At 45.9% G+C, this 23,435-nt stretch overlaps 1 protein-coding gene across 4 annotated transcripts in view; it reads right to left on the bottom strand.

Annotated features, from left to right (window-relative positions):
- SRR (serine racemase) overlaps window positions 1–23,435 on the bottom strand; it is a 57,895-nt gene that overhangs the window by 19,027 nt on the left and 15,433 nt on the right. For 3 of the 4 annotated variants that reach the window (XM_077480588.1, XM_077480589.1, XM_077480591.1), the window contains 5 exons: window positions 14,154–14,268; window positions 13,988–14,091; window positions 11,128–11,247; window positions 10,977–11,051; window positions 2,549–2,758 (listed from right to left, as the gene is read on the bottom strand). In XM_077480588.1, the coding sequence (XP_077336714.1) occupies window positions 2,549–2,758; window positions 10,977–11,051; window positions 11,128–11,247; window positions 13,988–14,091; window positions 14,154–14,268 (624 nt within the window). Of the gene's footprint in view, window positions 1–2,548; window positions 2,759–10,976; window positions 11,052–11,127; window positions 11,248–13,987; window positions 14,092–14,153; window positions 14,269–15,132; window positions 15,296–23,435 lie in introns of those variants that run through there. The other variant, XM_077480590.1, reaches the window with a different exon arrangement.

Below are 23,435 nucleotides of genomic sequence, written 5' to 3'. Positions count from 1 at the left end.
GCAATCCCTCTGCTCTTGACATTGTTCCTGACAGACTTTGAGAATTGCAGAACCTTTCCCCTCACCCAAACGAGTGGGGGTGCTCCTTCATGAGAAGGCTTTAGCATTCTGCTTTATGGGCTTTCTGCCCCCAAGATCCTGGTGCTGCCCTTAGGGACTTTCCCCTGAACCTGACGGTTGGGACAGTCGAGACTGACCAAAGGCAGATGCCGCAGGCATAGGAGAGGCAGCACGATTAAAGGAGAAATGTTTGAACCTCCTTTTACTGGTAAAGAGAGCTTTACCCTTTTGGATGCACGTATCCACTCTAAATAGCCGTACCCGGGAAGGGACACAAACTGGCTTAGAGTTTTCACATGGTGCTTCGGCTGATCTATATTTCAGCCACGGAACTCTGCCAGAAAGCACTAGTCCAAGTATAAGCCACAAGGCTTAAACGATAGTCTTTCATAGCATCTGTGAGACACAGTGTGTCAGATACACCAGCCCATTGCCAGGCCTGCTGATCAGGCAGAATTTCAGGTATCTCACAAACTGTTCCTTAACCCTTAGAAGTCCACATTTTTCAATGAATTAGCGTGACTCAATGTACTCCACCAAAATGGTGGAACAGACGTTAAAGGGTTAATGGACTGAGATACACCAATTGCAGCAAGAACTGCAAAAGACATCTTGTCTTTAAAAGGAACTTCCAACTTTAATTTGCTGGATCTTTTAACATCAGTGAATTATCCAATGGACATGTGAGACTGCGCACTGAGCTGATTGCAGCATCAATTGCTGGAACCCACCATTTCTTCATAGAAATGTTCCCATTCAGAATACATAAGCTATGCATGAATAGTAAAAAACATCCCCAGGTGGGAGAGGTAGATAGCTCAAGAGCTTGTGCTGCTGGCAACAAAAAGGTTAAGTAATGGAGTAGACAAACACCTGACTTGTGAGGCTACTCCCTCCCTGTCAGGATCCTCCGAAGAGGAAAGGTAAGTATCTTCCAATATTTGGGAAGATCTACCTGATCCCCAGCCTCCTGCACCTCAACAAAATGGCCCTGAGGACTAGATGGGAATCTGCTATGTTTAGTCCTACTATGGAGAGACATCATAGCAATAATCTTCTTTCAAAAATTACTTATTTTTTTTTAAATGGCAGAAGAAAAAAAAAAAAAATGTTTGTATGATATATACAGGGACTGAAGTGTTCTGCCCTTGATGGCTCAATCTGACTAGCTGTATCCCTCTCAGGGGAGGATGACATTCTTTTGGAAAAGGTTTTTAGTTTGTTGTATACCATTGACCCCTTAGAAGAGTTCCTGGGCCCTTTGCCACTCATAGCTTACAGCACAAAGCAGAGGCACTACCAGCAAAAGAATGTAAACTTGCTAGGCTACAGTACAGCACAATAACTACTATTAATCCTAGCTTTTAAAGTACAATGTTGTCAAAGGGAAATGCCTGTGTCAACAAACCTCATCCAGCCAACCTCTCTGCTCTGCGTGCGTAGCGTCCTGCAGCATGGCGGGGGGGGGGGGGGGGGGAGAGAGAGAGAGAGACTCATTTTCAATTTTACTGTCTCCCATTTGGTCTCTGCATGACTCTGAGAATGTTCTCAAAGGGGGTGGGGGAATCCTCCGCTCTCTCAAGTGACCGCGGTCTGCTCTCTAAAAATAAATAAAAACAAGACAGATGGTCTGGCATACTAAAGAGAGAAAACACCAATCTGGGGGCACAGGAAGAAATCAGACCCCCCCTTTACTTCTGTGCCAGCTGAAGGTGAGGAGAGTGAAGGCTTCTGCAGTTTCCAGCGTCAGGATGGTGAGTGCTCAATGCAGCCCCCAGTGGTGACACATAGACATGACAACACAATACATAGAAGGAGAAATTCCTGAGAAAATCTCTTATCTTATCCTCGCAGCAGGAGCTAAAATCCCAATCTTCACCCTTCATGGTAGGCTCCGAGACCTTAAAGAAAACCTTCAGGAACCGGGGAACTCAGGTTAACCTACAATCCTGGACCTGCGACAGCACCCTGCCAGTAAAAACTTTATGACCTTACTACCAAAAAGTACTGGATCCCAGGGCCCAGCTCTCTAAAGAGAAGCATTCGTAAGTAAAACCTTGTTTCTTCGGATTACGAGGCCCGGGTACCATTCAATTAGCCCATTACAAAGATATCAGAACGGATCTGGTCAGCACGGCTGGCTCTCATCAAAGATTACGGCCTGTGGAGCTCAGCACAGCACATCTTTACTCGTGCCCAACACCTTAGACACTGGCGAAAAAACTGAGGGCTCTCAGTAATGGGAGGGGTTATATGGGGGAAGTACATGCCAGTGTCCAGCACCTGTCGGTCTGATATAACCCACATAGTAATTACTATGGCTCTGTGTCCCCTGATGTAAGAAAATAAATCCCATTATTTCTCACAGTATAGGGTTATTTAAAAAAATAATAGATCAATTTTTGAAGCGACAGTTATAGTCTTTAAACTTAGATTGTATAGATGCTGTTGAAAAACAAAAACACAACACTAGAAATTGCCTTTTTACCTTAATTTCTTCTTCAGTGACTACAAACACATCATCCACCAGGTCCCTTATAATGGGCCACGTGTTTGGTCCAATGCTTGTCTTCACAGCATCTGCTATAGTGGTTGGGGGCTTGGGATTTGGGGTTAAAACACCATTGACCTTTGAGCGATAGCAGTCATCTGCATTAAGAGGTTCAGCTGCATATATCCTTACATCTGGTTTAATTGTCTACGGACAAGAACATGGAGCTCAGAATACAAGGAATCTACTGTGTTAAAGTATACTGTGTGATAATATGCTTGCTCTATAAAGTTTATATTTCTGACCAAAACATATCCTTTACAGCATACAAAAATACTTTAATTGATAAAATGTATCTTGCATCACTCATGACCAGAAACCAGCAATTGTGTTTTTAGAATGGTCTCCAATTTTATTCTCCGCTTTGCATCAAGTGGTAAATATTTAACATCCTCACTACATCCACCTTATAAAGTGACAATCAGGTTTTTTTTTTTTTATTTACTTGAACCTACCTCTTCTTTTAAAGCCCAATTGATGCCTGGTCAGTGCTGTTTATGTACTGTGCACATGTGAGGTTTCCCTGCAAATGTCAGGGTGAGCGCAATCATTTAGGCCCGATTCACACCTATGCAGATTGCATTTTTCAATACATGATTTTGATCCATTGAAGTCTATGGAACCAAAAAAACTGAAAAAATTACCTGGCCCTTTCCATAAAATGCACAGATATGAACTACATCCATAGGAAACCATGTTAAATGGACTGAAGTGTGCTAATGGTAAATGCACAAAAAAAAAAAAAATGCATAGGCGTGAACCAGGCCTTAGGGTTATCTTTAGATGCTTTTAAAGCGCCATTTATGGAGAATTTTGGGTACTATAGTTTTCTGCAATTTCATATGCATGCATAATTTTAAAGCTTGACATGTTTGGTATCTATTTACTAAAAAAAATCCCATATTTTACCAAAACATTAGGTATATTATTGGGTATTTGCATTAAAATCCATTTTAGTCAGATGGTCTTTATTTGGTTTCAAAACTGAAGACTTTCGAATAGAAACCCTTTCACTCTCAAGGACTTTTTATTTTTGTTAACTTAAACATTTGAAAGCATACAGCACGGAGAGGGAAGGCTCTAAAATGCCAGCTCGTAACCTCGAGGCCTTATGTTGCAGACCTAATCATCTGCAATTGCTTTTTGCCAAATATTCTTGTAGCCCTTTAAATGTCCACCACTGAGTGAGTGAGGGCACCCTTTCATTGCAAGAAGGGCTTGTATCCTGGATTAGAGGGCTTTGGAGTCCATGCCTTCACATAGAACAGGGAATGGAGCTTCGGCTTGAGGTTGGTGAAAATAATGGGTTTTGGAAGTAGGAGTGGCAAGTTTTTGTACTCCAGGCTTCCCACAAAAAAATACTGTAGCTGCTGACTTTTAATATGAGGGCATTTGCCTGTCCAGGAATCCAGCGGTATCCTCACCTGAGCCAATTTTTCAATCGGCTATGGAGTGCTAGTGCCACCTTGCAGCTTCACAGCCAGTTTCCTAGCATGCTATGCTTTGTAAATGGGCTGGCTGCATCGAATCAGACCCGGAAATGGGAGCGGGTACCTGTCAAAACCAGGTACCCCCTCCCCCCCAAATGTGGCAGTTGAGGGAGGAGGCAGACAAGCAGGGATTCCCTTTTTGGGTGGAGCTCCGCTTTAAAAAGTAAGTGTGTAACCTCACAAGGTAATGCTACTGTCCAACACGTTAGCCATAAAATCCTGCAGATGTGGACTGATCAGACAACAGATGTTGTTGTTAGATGGAGTCTTTTAAGACACCAACCCCCATCCCCCCCCCCCCCCAAGCAGGGGCTAATTGCGCTAGCAAATTATTCAGGTATCTGCTTAAATCTATATCCTTGCAATCAAGGTCTCCATTCCTCAGTGAGCTTTGGCACACGCCTACAGTCACAATTAGAGGTTGCAAGGCAGCCCTCACAAAAGGAAAAGAGGCTTTACATAAGACCTCCAGATGTTTGTTCAAAGCAAACTTAACCACTTCCTCGCCATCGTACGTATATATACACATCCTCGGACAGGAGTGGTGATATCTCAGTCATTGCTGCAGCTCATGTCTACATAAATCTTATATGAGATTTTAGTGATTGTGTGTATATATATCTCTTTCCTGGACCTCCCCATGTCAGCCTACTATGGGGTCAGCTCCGCCCCCTCTGATCCCTCCAGGGCCACCTTTTTCTTAGCCCATAAAGGGCAGCTGTCTGCCCACACCAGTGTTCTTTTTTTCCTCTCACTCCGAACTCCTTTTAAAGTTTTTGTTATATATTTATTTTTCTCCATCCACCATCCATCCTGTTCAGGTTCAGCCTCTCCCGGATCAGAAGACCCCCCCATATAGGCTGTAAATCTACTGAAGAGGTGGGTTCCCGTGGTGCTGGGATTGTATGGTACAGTATAAATTACTGTGTATTACTGGCAAAGGTCACTGGCAGTATAAATTACTGTATATACCTTCGTTAGGCAGGTGTTGGCACTCTCCTTCCGTGTTTTTGTGTGTTCAAGCAGAGGTTTGGCTCGCTGGGCCTTGTAGTTCACCACCTCCACATGTATTCCTTTCAGGAAGCTCAGAGTTGAACAGGTGAGGTCAGAGGTAGCTTCCTCTTGGATTGCCTAGCAAACACCAGAATGTTCACTGCTGATTTCCCACAGGCTCTGTCCTCTAGCCTAATCTCAGCCTCCAGCTGATCAATCTGCTACTATGCTCTGGTAAGCCTGATTTCCAGGACTCTCATTACTTACTGCTGTGTTACTTGTCTGTCAGAATGTTTTTATTATCCTGTGCCTTTATAGATCTGGGGAGTTTGCCTGCCTGCCTAGCTGCCTTAGCACTGAAGATTCAAATGGAGTAGTTTATTTTATTTATTTAGTTTTATTTATTTTTTTAAAAGAGAGCACATCTTATGTTTTACAGAGAGAAGGGCCCAATGAGCTAAACACCCGCAAAGAGGTTCCTAATCAGCATTCCAGCCTCAAAGGAGTAAAAAGGGGACTAGAGATGACAAATCGCAGAGTCGCATGCAGCTGGATAGACACCTGTTGTCACAACATTCCAGATCTCCCTTGCCCTTACCTCACTTTAGTCGCTCAGACCCAAGCCAGAGAGGTCAAGATATCAGAAAGCCTCAAGAAAGAGCAAATCCGGGGGCATACAGAGAAGAAGATCTTCTTCGGATAGTTCTTCATCGCCAGCCCAGGCAGAAGAAGGATTCTGTTGGGCCTGCTCAGCTGAGGTCATCGGAGGAAAGTGGGTATGTGCATCTTTCTTCAAGGAGGCGGCTCAGGACAATGCTGCGAATGCACGCCAGGTTAAATCCTACATTAAGCACTCAGTCAAGGAACAGTGTTTCAAGGAATCCTGCTGTATCTTCAGCATCTGCAGATTCAGATCATGTGTTTTCAGTGAGTTCTAACTCCGACGTGGATAGCGATTCAGATCCATCTGTGGCGAGATGGTCTCGGAATCACATACGTTTGATTTTTGCTTTGGTTCCCCCCTTGGTGGAGGCTGTTAAGGATGCGATGAAGTGGCAAGAAGAATTGTCATCTCCAAACAGCAGAGATACTACCCGTATTTAAAGAAATCTTTACCTTCCTTCCCATTAATTTCTGAAATTAAAGAAGTATTTGACGATGAGTGGGCGGGGCCTGAGAAGAAGCTTAATGTGCATAATAGAGTATCGAAGTTGTAACCCTTGGGACACTACGCCTAAGGTGGATGCTTCATTACCTAGATTTCGCTGCCACATTCCGGTTCCGTGTTAGGATTCGGTCTCCTTTAGGGATCCTATAGATCGCAGAATAAACACAGACCTAAAAAGGTTGTATTGTTTGGGCGGAGCAGCATGCAGGCTGGCGGTAGTGCTCACTTCTGTAGCAGCAGCACTTGGGTTGGATTTGCACCTGTGCATATTTTGGTGCTTTTTGCAGTTTTGCGCTACCATTCATTTACCATGGTCTCCTATGGGACGTGTTCTGTGGTGTGGGTCTGGGGAATGCAGGGAGCGCATGGGTGTGAATCCAGCCTTAGACTGTGGGTAGCGGAGCTGGTGGATGGATGTTCAGATGAAAGTCTGGGAAGTGGCAGTTTTTCTCTTTTGCAGTTTTCAAGACTGCTGTAGAGTTTATGGCTGAAGTGGCTGTTGACCAGGTCAGGGAGCCGGTTCAAAAGATGACAGCAAAGATAATGGCTCATTCCCTCACAGCCCGCAGAGCCTTATGGTTGAAGCATTGGTCGGCCTATAAGGCTTCTAAGCACAGTCTATGTTTGGTTCCATTTGACGGGAAGCTACTCTTCGGAAAGACTTCGAATCAGCAATTCAGTGGGTTTGCGGCAGTAGATCTAGCCTAATCCCGCAGAAGAGAAAAAGACAACAGCAGCCCTTTCGGGATAACAAAAGATCCAAAGGAGGATTCAGAGAGGCCAGTACTTACAGACAGTTTTTCATGGAAGGGAGCCAGTGCAACCTTCCAGAAAACTTCCAAGCCCAGGGCCAACAAAGCTTCTAAGGCTTCAAATAAGTCCTTCTGAAGGTGTCTCCACTTAACCCTCTCAAGTAGGCGCAAGACTCAATTCAGGAGGGTTTGGGCTGACAAATTACAGGATGCCTGGATTGTAGCCGTCATTTGATCATGTTATCATCTCAAGTTCAGAACAAGGCCCCCCTCAGACCTTGTTGGTAGAAACTGGGCTTCCTACAGATGTTTGAGAGGATATATAGGGGAGCTGTTGGCAGCAAGGGCCAACCTTCCGGTTCCAAGGCATGAATTGGGTCAAAGAGTATGTTCCCCTCTGTTTTTGGTCCTAGGTCCTCAGGGGATTTTGGACCAGTTTTTGACCTCAAAGTCCTGAATTCTTACATGAAGGTTCCACCATTCAAAATGGAGTCATTGGAATCGATCATTTCAGTTGTGGACTTAGGAGACTGAATGGTTTCCATCGATCTGGTGGATGCATATCTTCTTGTTTCCATAGACGCATCTCACCATCGCTTTCTCAGGTTTTCTGTGGAAGGCTCTCATTTTCAATTTTAATGTCTCCCATTCGGTCTCTGCATGACTGAGAATGTTCTCAAAGCTATTGTCTGCTGTCGTCGTGACTCTCAGGGTCAAGGGAGTGCAAATATTCCATTATCTAGACGACATGCTACTTCTGGGTCCGTCAAATGAGCTCCTTCTACTTCATGTGAATTTCACTTGCAAAACACTAGCTCGTTTCGGTTGGTTGTTCAACTTTCGGAAGAGCCAGATGCATCTGACCCAAATGTTGGGTTATTTAGGAGTATAATTCAACATGGATCAGGGTAGTGTCTCTCTTCCTCAGAGGAAGGTCCAGGAGATCCAGTCTTAGACAAAAGCGGTGATAGCCAGGCCTTCTATGATGGTGAAGGAATGCATTCAGTATCTGGGGGTTCTATCAGCCACAGTTCCAGTAGTTCTGTGGGTCAGGTGGCGCAGGAAGAGGTTTCAATGCAACTTTCTTCTTCAGTGAGATCGTCACTCCTTGTTCCAGAAAATCTGTCAATTCCGATAGTCTGGTCCCTGGTTTGGTGGTCAGTAGCTTGCAATCTTTCCTGAGGAGTTCCGCTGAAGGCCTCAGAACCAATAGTGGTGACGACCAATGCCAGTCTGGCAGGCTGCGGGGCACACTGCCTGGGACAGCAGGTTCAAGGCCAATGGAACTTTTGTGGGGCGAAGAGTTCAAATTTCCTGGGATTGGATGCTGTCAGACGCGCACTCTTAGCTTTCCAACCTATGTTGTGAGGTCGAGCTGTCAAGATTCTTTGGACAACTACGGTGCCTTATGTGTCTCATAAAGGGGGTGTCATGGTTATGCAGTGATCTTCCTGTTTGCTTACCTCCCCTCATGTGTTCAGACTAAGAGGCCAGCCACTTCCACCTGGTGGTTTTTATAACCTCTCCTCCAAGCATGGCTCCACCCCAGGCCCTATCAGGGAACAATATATTAACCTGTGCACTGCAAGCCAACAGTGCTGATCAACCATTGTGTATTCCTTTGTGTGTTTAGCTTCCTGTTACCTGCCGTGTGCTCTTCTGTTATTCCGTTACAGACTTTGGCTTGTCTTTGACTATCCCTGTTTGCCTGTGATCCTGACCTTTTGGCGTGTCCCTGACTATTCCTGTCTGCTTGTGGCCCTGACCTTGGCTTTGTCCCTCACCATCCCTATCCTCCTGTTGCCTACTGTGGGTGTGAGCTGGGGGACCCTGGGGGTCGCGACCTGGAGCCAGTTGCAGCCAAGTCCATCCTCACCACTCGAGGCTCTGGTGAACTCCTGCTTGCTCTTAGACTCCGCGCCCCAGGGAATCTTACGCTCTAACCCCGGTGGGACCCGTCTCCCATCCGCAGCAGTCAGCCGTAGGGTCCACAACCTTGCGGTGCATTCCTGATTCCTACGGTGTGCATCTGTCACCTCGCCTCAAGGTGACCTGACAGGGGGCACAAGAAGTCGCCCTCTCCTTCAGGTGGCACGTCAATCTTCCTATGTGCAGAAAAGGATCTCGGCTCTCTTACAGCATCTTATCTCCCAGGGCCTGGGAATGTTTTAGCAGATCACTTAAGTTGATGCTTTGAGGATCACAACGAATGGGGCCTGAATCGATAGATCTTATGGCATTGGAGGAGAATTGTCAACTGCCTTGCTTCTTCTCTTGGACCTGGCATCCACAGGCGTTGGGTCAGGGTGCTCTGTCCGGGTCTTGGAACTTCCCCTTGGTGTATGTGTTCCTGCTGCTTCCATTGGCTCTCAAAATCCTGCTGAAGATTCAGCGAGAAAAGATCACAGCAATAGTAGTCTTACCTTACTGGCTCAGGGAGCCATGGTTCCCTCTGGCTTGGAGGATAAAGTTGGGCTCGCCAATCCCACTGCCTCCTTGTCAAAATCTCCTTCTGCGGAGTGGGGCCTGACACCCGAACCGCAGGAGGATGAAGTTAATAACTTGGAAGTGAGAGGGAGGCTAACTGGCTTGGGTCTCACGGGCGGTGTAGTGGAGACATTATTACAGGCTCGTAAGAGGTCCACAAATGTAACCTATCACCAGATCTGGAATACTACAGAAAGGGGTTGGGACCTTGGTTCTCCTTCAGTATCTAATATTTTGGAGCAGGAGTGGTCTCTAAGGGTTAGCTTATAATTCCCTGAAGGGTCAAATCCCTGCTTTGTCGGCTATGTCGTGTACAAGATATCCTCTACATCTATTGGTGATCCGATCTTAGGGGCAGCCATAGAAATCAGACCTCCATTGAAATCATTTTTCCCAAAAGAGGACTTAACACTAGTCTTGGGAACATCGCTGGTTCCTCCGTTTGATCAAGCCTTCTCTTGTTCATTATTTCTTTTAACAGTTTTTTTGTTTTTTACTAGCCATTGCCTTGACCAGAAGAGTCTCTGAGTTGTGCGCCTTCTCATCTAAAGAACCATATTGTGTGGTGCTCCCAGACAAGATAGTCCTTAGGCCGATACCAAGCTTACTACCCGAGGTTTCCATATAATTTCGTATGAACTGGGAAGTCATTCTCCCAGCCTTTCCAGCGGATACAGTTTATGATGAGTGGAGTAGGTTAGACCTGGTCTCTGCAGTTTCAACCTACCTGAAATGGACTAAAAGCAGATCAGCTGTAGTTTTTCCCAATGGGGCCTAAAAGGGTATTCAGGCAACATCCAGAGTTGTGTCTTCCTGATTTGTCAAAGACTATACATATTGCATACAAAATGCTGGGCCTTCCTCCTCCTTCAGAGATCAAAGCACATTTGACGAAGGGTAAGGCAGGAACCTGGGCAGCGTATTCAAAGGTCGCCCCTTTTATTAGGCATTACAGGCTTAATTTGGCTTGTCCGCCTGAGGAAAAATTTGGCTCTATGGTTATTACGGCGGCTGTTGCCCATTAAAAATTTGAGTAGCGTTGCATTGAGGGTTTGGCTTATTTTTGGTCTTCCCTCCCTTTTTAATATTGCTTGGTACATCCCATAGTAGGCTGACACGGGGAGGTCCAGGAATAAGGAAAATTGTTATCCTTACTTACCGTAATTTTCCTTTCCTGGATCCTCCCCATGTCAGCCGGAGGGTTCCCACCCAGTTTATCTGTTGCGAGGTGGGTATTTTTTTTAACACTGGTGTGGGCAGACAGCCGCCCTTTGTGGGCTAAGAAAAAGGTGGTCCTGGAGGGGTCAGAGGGGGGCGGAGTTGACCCCATAGTAGGCTGACATGGGGAGGATCCAGGAAAGGATAATTATGGTAAGTATGGATAACAATTTTCCTTAATCCAATCTGCTGACTGCTCACTCTAGTATTGAAATTTTACATTAACACCATAGAAATAACTAGGAATATTCACTTACCTTCACAGCAACAGCTATTCCGGCCAACATGCCACCTCCTCCCACTGGTACAACTAAGGCTTCCACTGCTGGCACCTGCCAGTACCAATAACATGTTAGCATTGAAATATTTTAACTGACCACGACAGAACTGTCGATTTTCCACCAGTACCTGCTGTAGAACCTCAAGTCCAATGGTCCCTTGACCTGCAATGACAGCTGGATCCTGATTTGGATGAACCATAGTACCTCCAGTCTTCTCTACAGTCTTAGCTGCCACCGCTGTTCGGGACTTGGGAAACAAACAGATAAATGTTAAATTGCAGCATATTGGAAAAAAAATAAATAAAATAAAAGTATAAAGCAGTAGGAGTATCCTTTTCTGAGCAAGTCATAATAATGCCATGTTGGGGACAGAAACGGCACACCTTATGCTATTTGAACTATTATTCTTAGGTAGGCTGACTTTTTGAAGAAGGGTGGCCACAGTCTGTAATCATTGGTAAACTGTCAGATATAAAAATGCTTGTGAAAGGCACCAATACTACCAAATTAAAAACGCTGCAGCGGTTAGGTATAAATAACACGGTATGTGTAGGAGGATATTGAGTGATAATTGGCTGCCCCAGATTTTGTCAATAGCATCAGCAAACATTGGGCTGCTTTGTTAGGGGTTGTGCAGCCTAAAACCACCTACTCCAAAAGCAGGCATTATATTTGATATAGTGAGTGGGCTGGGTAAACTGGGAGCTTAGAGGAGGTCATCACTTTGTATGCATTGTAGCTGCAGCTTTATTGTTTCTGTTAACTCATTATATAGCCACCAACTGTTTGTTTTTAAGGCCTCATGCACACTGGGGATTTTTACAGCTGCTATTTTGGGCATCAGCCATTTTTCTTTTTAACTGTCTCTAAACTCCTCTGCATGTTATCCTATGTGTTCATGCACACATAGGCTTTTATCAGCATTTTTGGGCAGCAGTGTTTTGGCAGAAAAAAAGCTGCCAGCTCCTAAACCGTTCAGCTGGAGTGGAGGCCACCGTCATCCTTCAGAATCAGTGAATAGCTGGTTGTTAACCACTTCCCGACCAGCGCACGACGATGTACGTCGACAGAATGGCACGGGCAGGCACATTGGCGTACAGGTACGTCCAATATTCAATGCCGCCCTGCCATCCCGCGCTGGTCAGGACCCCCGTGAGTCCGGTCGCGGGACCCGCGGACTCGATTGCCGCGGGCATCTCCGCGATCGTCTCACGGAGCGGCCAATGGAGGAAATGCTGTGTAAACAACATTTTTCCATTCTGCCTAGCAACTAGTGACGCTGATCTCTGCTCCATGTGATTGGAGCAGAGATCAGTGTTCACTAAATGAAAGCCCAACCCCCCCCCACAGTTAGTAACACACCCCTAGGAACACTTAACCCCTACACTGCCACCCACTGGTTAACCCTTTCACTGCCAGTGTCATTTACACAGGAATCACTGCATTTATATAGCAGTGATTACTGTATAAATGACAATGGTCCCAAAAATGTGTCAAAAATGTTCGATGGGTCCCCCACAATGTCGCAGTCACAATAAAAATCGCTGATCGCCGCCATTACTAGTAAAAAAAAAATAATAATAAAAAATTATTAATAAAAATGCTATAAAGTTATCCCTATTTTGTAAACGCTATAACTTTTGCGCAAACCAATCAATAATCGCTTATTGCGATTTTTTTACCAAAAATATGTAAAAGAATACGTATCGGCCTAAACTGAGGGAAAAAAATGTTTTTTTATATATTTTTGGGGGATATTCATTATAACAAACAGTAAAAAATAATGTGTTTTTTTCAAAATTGTCGCTCTATTTTTGGTTATAGCGCAAAAAATAAAAACCGCAGGGGTGATCAAATACCACCAAAAGAAAGCTCTATTTGTGGGAAAAAAAGGACGTCAATTTTGTTTGGGAGCCACGTCGCACGACCGCGCAATTGTCAGTTAAAGCGACGCAGTGCCGAATCGCAAAAAGGGGTCTGGTCTTTGACCAGCAAATTGGTCCGGTCTGCAAGTGGTTAAGGAGTGGGCCGGGAAGCTGGCTGGTGCGTCTTTAAAAACTGATGAATCATCAGCTGTCAGAGGGGTTCCCTGCAGACAGCTGAAAAAAAAAAATTTCCGGCAATAAAAAAAAAATAAAAAAAAATTGGCATGGGGTCTCGTCCCTCCCACCTGAATGAGCAGGGGTACCCCTGCTAATTCACCAAAAAAGTAAATAACACAAGTTTTTAGCAAGTCCTTTGTTAAAAAAAAAGAAAAAAAAAAGTCCCCCGATGCAGATCACAACGCCACTAAATTTCTAAAATCCCCATTCTCAGGATTCTCTACTTCCTCAAAAATGAAGAGCACTTTGGAGCTCTACCTTGGTTCAGATTGGGAGAGGTCTGAGATGTCTCAGATTTCGGGGTTCAATTGGTGGTTTCAAAAGGGTATGAAAAAGAGTTAAATACTCTACCCCCCCCCCCCCCTCTTTACAGCTTTGACCCTCTAAAATCAACCAAAATCTGCTCAAAGACAGTGAAATCTGAAGAATGCCCTGAACTAGCTCTTTTCCCAGGGAGTAGTTGTTCCAGAACCTCTAGCAGATAGGTTGAACGGATTATTTTCAAACCTGGTCATTGTACCGAGATCCAACAGGAGTATCTGTCGTATCCTGAACCTAAAATCCCTTAAATACCTTCAAACGCCAAAAAGTGAAATGGAAGCTGTAAGGTCAGTTATTGCCTCTCTTAGACAAGGGGAATATTTGGCACAAAAGATGCCTATCTGCATATTCTTTTTTATTCTGCTCATCAGGGCTTTCTATGCTTTACTGTAGGAAACAATCATTGGTTTTTACAGGTTATCCACATGACCTTCTGAAGGACTCATCTTCTTCTACACAGGAAAGTGAAAAATTCCTTTCATTTTTATACTATAATAATAAAAAAATATGTGTCCTACACCTCATTAATCAGGCCTGACTGTGTATGAAAAAAACCCTACTCACCTCATCTGTAGGATCACATTCCACTATTACAGCACCGTAACCAGAGATTGCAGCTTTCTTGCATGATGCAGCTGTCCGGGGCACCACCACATGTGCTGGAATGCCTAAGATACAACACACATTAAATATACTGTAGGTCTTGAATTATCTTACTCTAAGAACTTACCCATCATTTTTGCTGCCAATGCCAATGCCTGTCCATGATTGCCACTGCTATGAGTCACAACTGCTTTACATGTGTCTGTTGGTAGACTCTGCACTGCATTTAATGCACCCCGAATCTGAAACATGTTTAGAAGTAGAATTATAAAGACTATTACTCACAGATAAAAAAATTTAAAAAAATCTGTATAAAACGAAATTTGTATTTCTTTGTTTCGTGAGATGTTAATGGCCCAGTACTGAAGTATAAAACTCTAGTGTGACCAGACACTGTACTGATAACCACTGCTGAATATGGGTGGGTTTACTTTTGTATCTATAGATTCTGGCTGAACCCTCTGCACACTGCTATATACCCTTTCTAGCAAACTTTGCAAAGTTCCTCAAAAGTAATACTTTTGAAGCAGTTGGCCAGCTTAAACATGTATTGCAATATGTGTGAACTACAAATCCTTGTTTTTCATGACAAAGGCTTGCTAGAAAGGGTATATAGCAGAGTGCAGAATTTCTACTTTTGTCTCTGGTCACATTCTGAAATGACTCATGTGGCTATGACCATAAACAGAAATGAGTAAATCATATGCAGGCCTTGACTTTAAAGTAATATGAAATTTGATGTGGATTATTACTTTATGCCATAAAAATTGCAGACAAATGGAATAAAGGATATATAGCTCATAACTGAACTTTTAGATGGACTCTATTTTTCACGTGGAACTATAGGCAAAACTTTTTCCTGATGCCACCATGGCAGCATACTAGTGATAGGCTTATAAGCAGTTCTGTGTCTCCACCTCTGCCTCCGGGTAGCATACATCTGGGTTAAGCCACTCCCAGTTCGAAGTCCCAGCGTCAGGCTGCTAAATGCGCCAGAGTAGCTTGGGAGCCCCTTCTGTGGGTCTCGATGGGGCCCTGCAGCGTTTCCTCTTTAGGAATGAAATCTGCCTTTAAAATTAGTGACTGCAGCAATGCATCCTCTTTACCTTTGCCCGTGTCTCCTGTTATATCTCTGCACCTTCTGTTTCATTTCCTTCTGCAGTGGCTAATTTCTAAGTACATTACCCTCCCAAGTGGGATCTCTGTTCCTTGCTGTCTAAGCATCCCTTTATGGCGAACACGGCTGCCCAGCTCTGTTTTTCTAGGCTGGGACACGCTCAGTGACATCATCTGAGCGTGCCGACTCGTGCATGTGCACTGGCTGGTCGGGAGAATGTGTGGCATTTTGGCTGTGGGCAAATTATGCCTTTTGCCAATAATGGAGAGGTAAGTCCAGGAAACAGACTCTCTCTCGCTCTCTTTCCCCAGAGTTAGTTTAGTGGCTTCGATAGGTATGGGTGAGCGAGCGGTGGCTGGACTCTTAACCATAGCTCCAGCATGTATCTCTTTTTTCCGGTCCCTCAACAGACACTTCCTGCTGGAGCACGGATATATCTGTGTGTATGTGTAGGTATGTGTGCAAGTTTAATTATATGTGTGTGTGTGTACATATGTATGTATCTACAGGGGTGTATATGGGGGGTACGTTATATATAAAAAAAAAAAAAAAACAAAAAAAAAAAAAAACACGTTATAAAAAAAATATATATAAAAGAGAAAAAAAAAATGGAACCTCTTTTTACCAATATCTTTTCCTTCTCGGTTGTTGCTTCGCCTATCAGTTTCTCAGCTAGCTGTCCCATTTCTCCACAGATCAGGAATCAGTCACCCCCCCATACAAAAGACCCTCAACACATTTTTTTCACATTTACTTCGATGCTTTTGGTCTATAGCAGTGTTAGCTGCATTATGTCACTTTGAGGCTTTTATTGTGGAGTACTTTACTTTTTTTTGGTACAAAAGAAGGGGAAGAAGAGCAAGAAGAAGAAAAGCCAACTTTTTGTAATCCAACAGTTAAAAGTGCCTGTGGGGGCTCTACTAGTTCCTCTGTTTTGCTTCCACCAGAGGAGGGCGACAGGAAGAGGATTCTGAGGACAGATACCTCTACTTGGAGGACTTCTCAGTGCCTTATACTTTTGGGTGCAATGTTGTCATACACACCGATGATTCCTTGTGTGCATGGGCACCTGTGCCAGTTTCAATGGAGGAAACAGGATCTGGCACAGTCATTAACAGTGTCACACAGTATGTATAGCAGTCCGCAGTGATGGAAAAATCTTGAGGATGTCACGAACCGTTAGAACTGTTGGACTGGATCATTGTTACGAATCATACTGGCAAGATAGCCTGGAAGGCGCACTGCGAGGGACTGTCGGTCAAGGCAAGCAGAGATTCCCAACCAAGGAGGGTAGTCTCGAAAAGCGCTGGAAGCTCGAACAGCCTTTTTTATAACTTTGGCCTTGCTACACAGAATCAAGGAAAGACCAGTCATCTTGCGGTTGAGCAACAGAAGAGCAACTGCGTATATTCGGCTCCAAGGAGGAACTTGTAGCAATATGCTATTGATCTAAAACCTATAACGTCTGTGTCAGAAGATCACTAGCAAATTTCGGAAGCAATTTACCTCCTAGGGGACTTGAATACACGGACAGACTGTCCATCATGCAAACTTGCCAGAGCACGAGTGGGAAGCTGCTCCACAGACTTCTTTGCTTCTCACAGCTATTAACAACTTAAGAAGATGTCCGACTCGGTTTCTGCACCTCAAGGCAAAGAGGACAGAGGCCAATTTTCTCCATGAAACTGAAATCAAGCAGTACAGTATATACATTCCCCCAACTTCTCTAGTAATGAAATTCCTCTTAAAGCTGTCAAGAATGAACATGATAGTCACAACCACTCCTCCATTCTGAAAATGGCAGTCTTGGTTCTTCCTGGCCATTCACTTCAGAATACAGAAGCCAATTACCCCTCGCACATGTGCAGACCGGAGATGAAAGCATGGCGGCTGGAAGGGGAAGCTGGAGAACCTAGCTTGCTCCAGAGTGATCTCTAATTTGTGAAGTGCGAAAAGGTACTCTACTAACAACTTCTATGCCAAGATCTGGAACAAGTTTAAGTTTTCTTTTTTTGGCATGGCGGGATATTGATCCTACTTCGCCTCCGGTGGCAGCTGTTCTGGACTTATAGGCCAGATTAGACATGAGCCTTACTCTATACTCTTTTGAGGATGCAGATGTTGGCTATGTTGGCAATAACAAGGTTTAAATTGTCCGAAGGTCCTTTAGTTTGCACAAATCTTGAAGATAGTCATGATTCATCAACCGTGAAAGAGAATCTTTCACAGTAGTCTATCGATGTAGCTGATGTTTATATCAGTTCAACCATTTACTCCAACAGAGCAGTATTGGTTTTAGACATCGCTTACTAAGCACTATCTAGCGCAAAAACATTAAACAGAAGGCTGTTTGAGTTTCAAGCTCTAATGCTACTTACACATGACGGTTTTTCCGACGGAGTTCCGCTTGCCTACACATGATCACACAGAGGTCCAATTGTCTAGAATGTAGTGACGTACAACACGTACAACGGGACTAGAAAAAGGGAAGTTCAATAGCCAGTAGCCAATAGTTGCCCATGCATTGTTTTTGGTCAGTCAGAACAGCATACAGACAAATGTTCTATTTCTAGGTCCGTCAGAATTTTCAAAAAAAATAAAAAATTCTGATGAAAAGATTCCGTCTAACTTTTTCTGCCGGAAAGTCCGACCGTGTTTACATGGCATTAGAGCTTCAGGAAAGTATATTACTTTCATTAGAGAAGGAGTAGAGTTGCATCCTGTAGATTATTTTATATCAGATGTAGCGACAGCCCTCCATCTAACAATCATCTGTCCATTGCCTCCCTTTTCAGAAATTCACACAAGAAAAATCACACAAATTGGTGATTCCCAGAACCTGAAAGAGGTTTCTATCCACAATTGCTGTTTTCAGATTGTATGAGAAGTCTTTCATTGTTCCAGCTGGGATTCATCAGGCAAGAGAGGTTACCTCCTGGACTCTAGCAGGCTTGGTTGTGCAGATGTGCGATGGGTTGTGAGCCTCTTTCAGTGTCAGGATGCATACTGTTCCAGAGTAGTTGTGGCCTTGTAGGCAGCCAAGTTGAAAGCATCTATGGATCAATCTACAGGAAAGTGTCATGGTCTTCCCAGCATACCTTTTCAACCTTAACAGAGTAGATCTGGGTGCCTTGTCGTTGACTGTTCATTTAATGGTTATGCAGTAATCTTCCTCTGTCTGCTTACCTCTCATGTGTTCAGACTAAGAGGCCAGCCATTTCCACCTGGTGGTTTTTAAAACCTCTCCTTTAAGCATGGCTCCCCCCAGGCCCTATAAGGGAACCCTATATTAACCTGTGCACTGCAAGCCAGCGGTGCTGATCAACCATTGTGTATTCACTGTGTGCTTGGCTTCCTGTTTCCCCTGTGCTCTACGTTTGTCTCCGTTACCGACCTTGGCGTGTTCTCGACTATTCCTGTCTGCTCGTGACCCTGACCTTTTTGCATGTCCGACTATCCCTGTGCCTGTGCCCTTGAACCTTTGGTGTGTACTCTGTTGTTCCTGTCTACTAGTTGCCCCGACCTCTGCCTTATCCTTTTACTATCCTTGTTGTTCCAGGCTGCTGTTTTCACTCTCCTGTAGTCTACTGTGAGCGTGAGCTGTGAGACCCTAGGGGCCGCGACCTAGAGCCAGACTGCAGCGCAGTCCATCCTCACCACTAGAGGCTCTGGTGAACACTTGCTGGCTCTTAGACTCCATGCAATAGTGCGATCTCTAAATTCAATTTCATGCGCTAATCTGATGTCTCTTTGTAAGTGCAATTTTTTTTATTACCTATTAAAAGTGTTTAAACGATTACACTATGGAGGCTAGGGCTGCAACGATTAATCGATATTATCGATAATGAAAATCGTTGTCAACGATTTTCATTATTGATTAGTTGGTCCGCACCTTCCGCCTGTATATTCCTTGAAAAAAACCGAAATAAATCCTTTCCTCTTATCTCATCCTTCCTGTGTCCTCGGCGGCGCTCTGTGATCAGGCACGCACTCGCCGCTGCACGTCCGCGGCGCGCCACTCCTCCTCGCTGATGTCACGTGACATTCACACAGATCTCAGCCCCGCCCGCTGCTGCCTCGAGGGAACAGAGGCAAGGGAGAGAATCTGTGAGGAGGACACTGAGCCGAACTGCACACAGAGTGTGAAAAAAAGGTAGCAGCTATCGGCAAGTTGTAAAAGCACACACAACATTCAGTGCTACATTGGCGTTTCTGCAGGGGGGGGGAATAATAGTGCCCCGTTGGTGTTTCGGGGGGGGGGAATAGTGCCCCATCATTGGTGTCCCTGGGAGGAGTAGCGCCTCCCGGGGACACCAATGATGGGGCACTATTCCCCCCCCGGGTGAAACACCAATGTGGCTCTATTATTCCCCCCCCCAGAAACACCAATGTGGGAGGAATAACGCCCAATCATTGGTGTCAGTGGGGGGAATAGTGCCCCGTCATTGGTGTCCGTGGGGGGGGAATAGTGCCCCGTCATTGGTGTCCGTGGGGGGGGGGGGATAGTGCCCCGTCATTGGTGTCCATGGGGGGGGGGGGGGAATAGTGCCCCGTCATTGGTGTCCATGGGGGGGGGGGGGGAATAGTGCCCCGTCATTGGTGTCCATGGGGGGGGGGGAATAGTGCCCCGCCATTGGTGTCCGTGGGGGGGGGAATAGTGCCCCGCCATTGGTGTCCGTGGGGGGGGGGGAATAGTGCCCCGCCATTGGTGTCCGTGGGGGGGGGGGAATAGTGCCCCGTCATTGGTGTCCGTGGGGGGGGGGAATAGTGCCCCGTCATTGGTGTCCGTGGGGGGGGGGGGGGGATAGTGCCCCGTCATTGGTGTCCGTGGGGGGGGGGAATAGTGCCCCGTCATTGGTGTCCGTGGGGGGGGAATAGTGCCCCGTCATTGGTGTCCGTGGGGGGGGAATAGTGCCCCGTCATTGGTGTCCGTGGGGGGGGGGGAATAGTGCCCCGTCATTGGTGTCCGTGGGGGGGGGATAGTTCCCCAGTCATTGGTGTCCGTGGGGGGGGGAATAGTGCCCCGTCATTGGTGTCCATGGGGGGGAATAGTGCCCCATCATTGGTGTCCATGGGGGGGGGAATAGTGTCCCGTCATTGGTGTCCGTGGGGGGGGGAATAGTGCCCCGTCATTGGTGTCCGTGGGGGGGGGGGAATAGTGCCCCGTCATTGGTGTCCGTGGGGGGAATAGTGCCCCGTCATTGGTGTCCATGGGGGGGAATAGTGCCCCGTCATTGGTGTCCGTGGGGGGGAATAGTGCCCCGTCATTGGTGTCCGTGGGGGGGAATAGTGCCCCGTCACTGGTGTCCGTGGGGGGGAATAGTGCCCCGTCATTGGTGTCCGTGGGGGGGAATAGTGCCCCGTCATTGGTGTCCGTGGGGGGGGGGATAGTGCCCCGTCATTGGTGTCCGTGGGGGGGGGAATAGTGCCCCGTCACGTCATTGGTGTCCGTGGGGGGGGGAATAGTGCCCCGTCATTGGTGTCCATGGGGGGGAATAGTGCCCCATCATTGGTGTCCATGGGGGGGGAATAGTGTCCCGTCATTGGTGTCCGTGGGGGGGGGAATAGTGCCCCGTCATTGGTGTCCGTGGGGGGGGGGAATAGTGCCCCGTCATTGGTGTCCGTGGGGGGGGGGAATAGTGCCCCGTCATTGGTGTCCGTGGGGGGGGAATAGTGCCCCGTCATTGGTGTCCGTGGGGGGGAATAGTGCCCCGTCATTGGTGTCCGTGGGGGGGGAATAGTGCCCCGTCATTGGTGTCCGTGGGGGGGGAATAGTGCCCCGTCATTGGTGTCCGTGGGGGGGAATAGTGCCCCGTCATTGGTGTCCGTGGGGGGGAATAGTGCCCCGTCATTGGTGTCCGTGGGGGGGAATAGTGCCCCGTCATTGGTGTCCGTGGGGGGAATAGTGCCCCGTCATTGGTGTCCGTGGGGGGGAATAGTGCCCCGTCATTGGCGTCCGTGGGGGGAATAGTGCCCCGTCATTGGCGTCCGTGGGGGGAATAGTGCCCCGTCATTGGTGTCTGTGGGGGGAATAGTGCCCCGTCATTGGTGTCTGTGGGGGGAATAGTGCCCCGTCATTGGTGTCCGTGGGGGGAATAGTGCCCCGTCATTGGTGTCCGTGGGGGGAATAGTGCCCCGTCATTGGTGTCAGTGGGAAGAAAAATGCCCCGTCATTGGTGTCAGTGGGGGGGAATAGTGCCCCGTCATTGGTGTCAGTGGGAAAAATAACGCCCCATCATTGGTGTCAGTGGGGGGAATAGTGCCCCGTCATTGGTGTCAGTGGGAAGAATAACGCCCCGTCATTGGTGTCAGTGGGAAGAATAACGCCCCGTCATTGGTGTCAGTGGGAAAAATAACGCCCCATCATTGGTGTCAGTGGGAGGAATAGTGCCCCATCATTGGTGTCAGTGGGAGGAATAGTGCCCCATCATTGGTGTCCCCGGGAGGAATAGCGCCCCATCATTGGTGTCCCCGGGAGGAATAGCGCCCCATCATTGGTGTCCCCGGGAGGAATAGTGTGTCAGTGAGAGGAATAGGTGTCAGTGGGAGGAATAGTGCCCCATCATTGGTGTCAGTGTGAGGAATAGTGCCCCATCATTGGTGTCCCCGGGAGGAATAGCGTCCCTTCATTAATGTTAAACGTTTTTTATTCTGCAGTTTGAGTGTAACACTCAGTTTTTTCATGATTACTTTTAAATAAACGAAAAAATTGAACATTACTTTTTTTGTGATTTTATCCGATTAAATCGAAAAAATAATCGGCCGATTAATCGATTATGAAAATAATCGTTAGTTGCAGCCCTAATGGAGGCATTTCTTGTTTTTACTTTTTGAGCAGCATGATTGCCATACCCATTTTGTGAGCTGCCTGAGAAGCCGGTACAGGTATTGGGGATACCTGAGAATTTTCCCCTATGCTTGGAGTGACCATTGCAGTGTGGTCATTTGAAGCCGGTAAGGGCTATCATTACTCACTTATGGTGTGTCAACTGTTTGGATATAGTCACCATAGTTCCGATTGCTATGGAGTGCATCTGCCACCTGGTCTCAGTTGACCTGACAGTTCAGTCTCATGTCCCCTTTTAATTTAATAAAACTGTTTTTTCAAGTAGAACCTACCCTGACAGCTAGTTATGTATCACTAGTATGCTGCCAAGGTGCATCAGGAAAATGGAAAATTGTATCAAATACTTACCGTAATTATCCTTTCCTGACACCAATCCATGGCAGCATACGGACCCACCCTTTTGCATTTCGGTATCTAACTAATTACAAAGAATGGGGAGGGGCCCAACTAAGCTTTTATGTTATTCATTGGTCCTGAAAGTGTGGATGAAAGGCAGAGCCTATCACGAGTATGCTGACATGGATTGGTGTCAGGAAAGGAAAATTGCGGTAAGTATTTGATACAATTTTCCGTTTTTTTTTCCCATTTTGGATAGAGTAAGGGATGGTTATAACCTGTTTTAGACATATTTTTGACTGTGTCCCATTGCAGAGGAATTGAAGACAGGCACCAGCTAAGGAATAATAAACCACAATGTATTATATTTTTGTAACTCGGTTTAATTATCTTTAATCTCAAATGCCTGATACGCACGATGAAATTATCGGACGAATGATCGTCGTTTTTTTTTTTTTTTGCATGCTAATCTTAGATTGAACCTGAAGAGTTTACTAAAGTCACGAAAAGTCTTGTATGACAGAATACAAATTTAGAAGTGATGTCATGTGTTGTAGTGTATTTGTATTGCATTTTTGAACAACAACTGTGCTGATTAAATGAAAATCGGGTGATCTGGTATCGTATGAAAAATGTTTTCATGCCTGTCTGATCAAATAAGATCAGATAATTTGACCTGATCAGCTCTGATTATCGTATGATCGCTAGAGGTCGACCGATATATCGGCCGATATTTGTCATTTTTTAATTAATCGGCATCGGCCGATTGTGCTGATAAAAAAGCCGATTACATGTTCAGCGCGACTTGCAAAAGACTTCTGTAAGGCTCGGTTCACACAGGGGCGACTCAAATCCGACTTCAGATCGCCCCTAGTCTCCTCAGGTCGGACAACATTTAAAAATCAATGTAAGTGAATGAGAGCCGTCTTAATGCACGCTACTGAAGTCGCTCTGACTTCAAAAGAAGTTCCTATACTACTTCAATCCGACTTGTAGGCGACTTGTACCCATTGATTTCAATGGAAGTCGCCTCCAAGTCGGATCTCTGTATATAAGGAGGCGACTTTGACAGAATTATTAGCTCTGAAGGGGGAACTCCACGCCAAATT

This window comes from Lithobates pipiens, unplaced genomic scaffold, assembly GCF_037356315.1.
Source record: "Lithobates pipiens isolate NorthernLeopardFrog02 unplaced genomic scaffold, aLitPip1_a1.2 Scaffold_16, whole genome shotgun sequence".
NCBI lineage: Eukaryota > Metazoa > Chordata > Amphibia > Anura > Ranidae > Lithobates > Lithobates pipiens.
The sequence above is the reverse complement of the archived record's forward strand: the minus strand, read 5'-3'. Positions and strand labels throughout refer to the sequence as shown.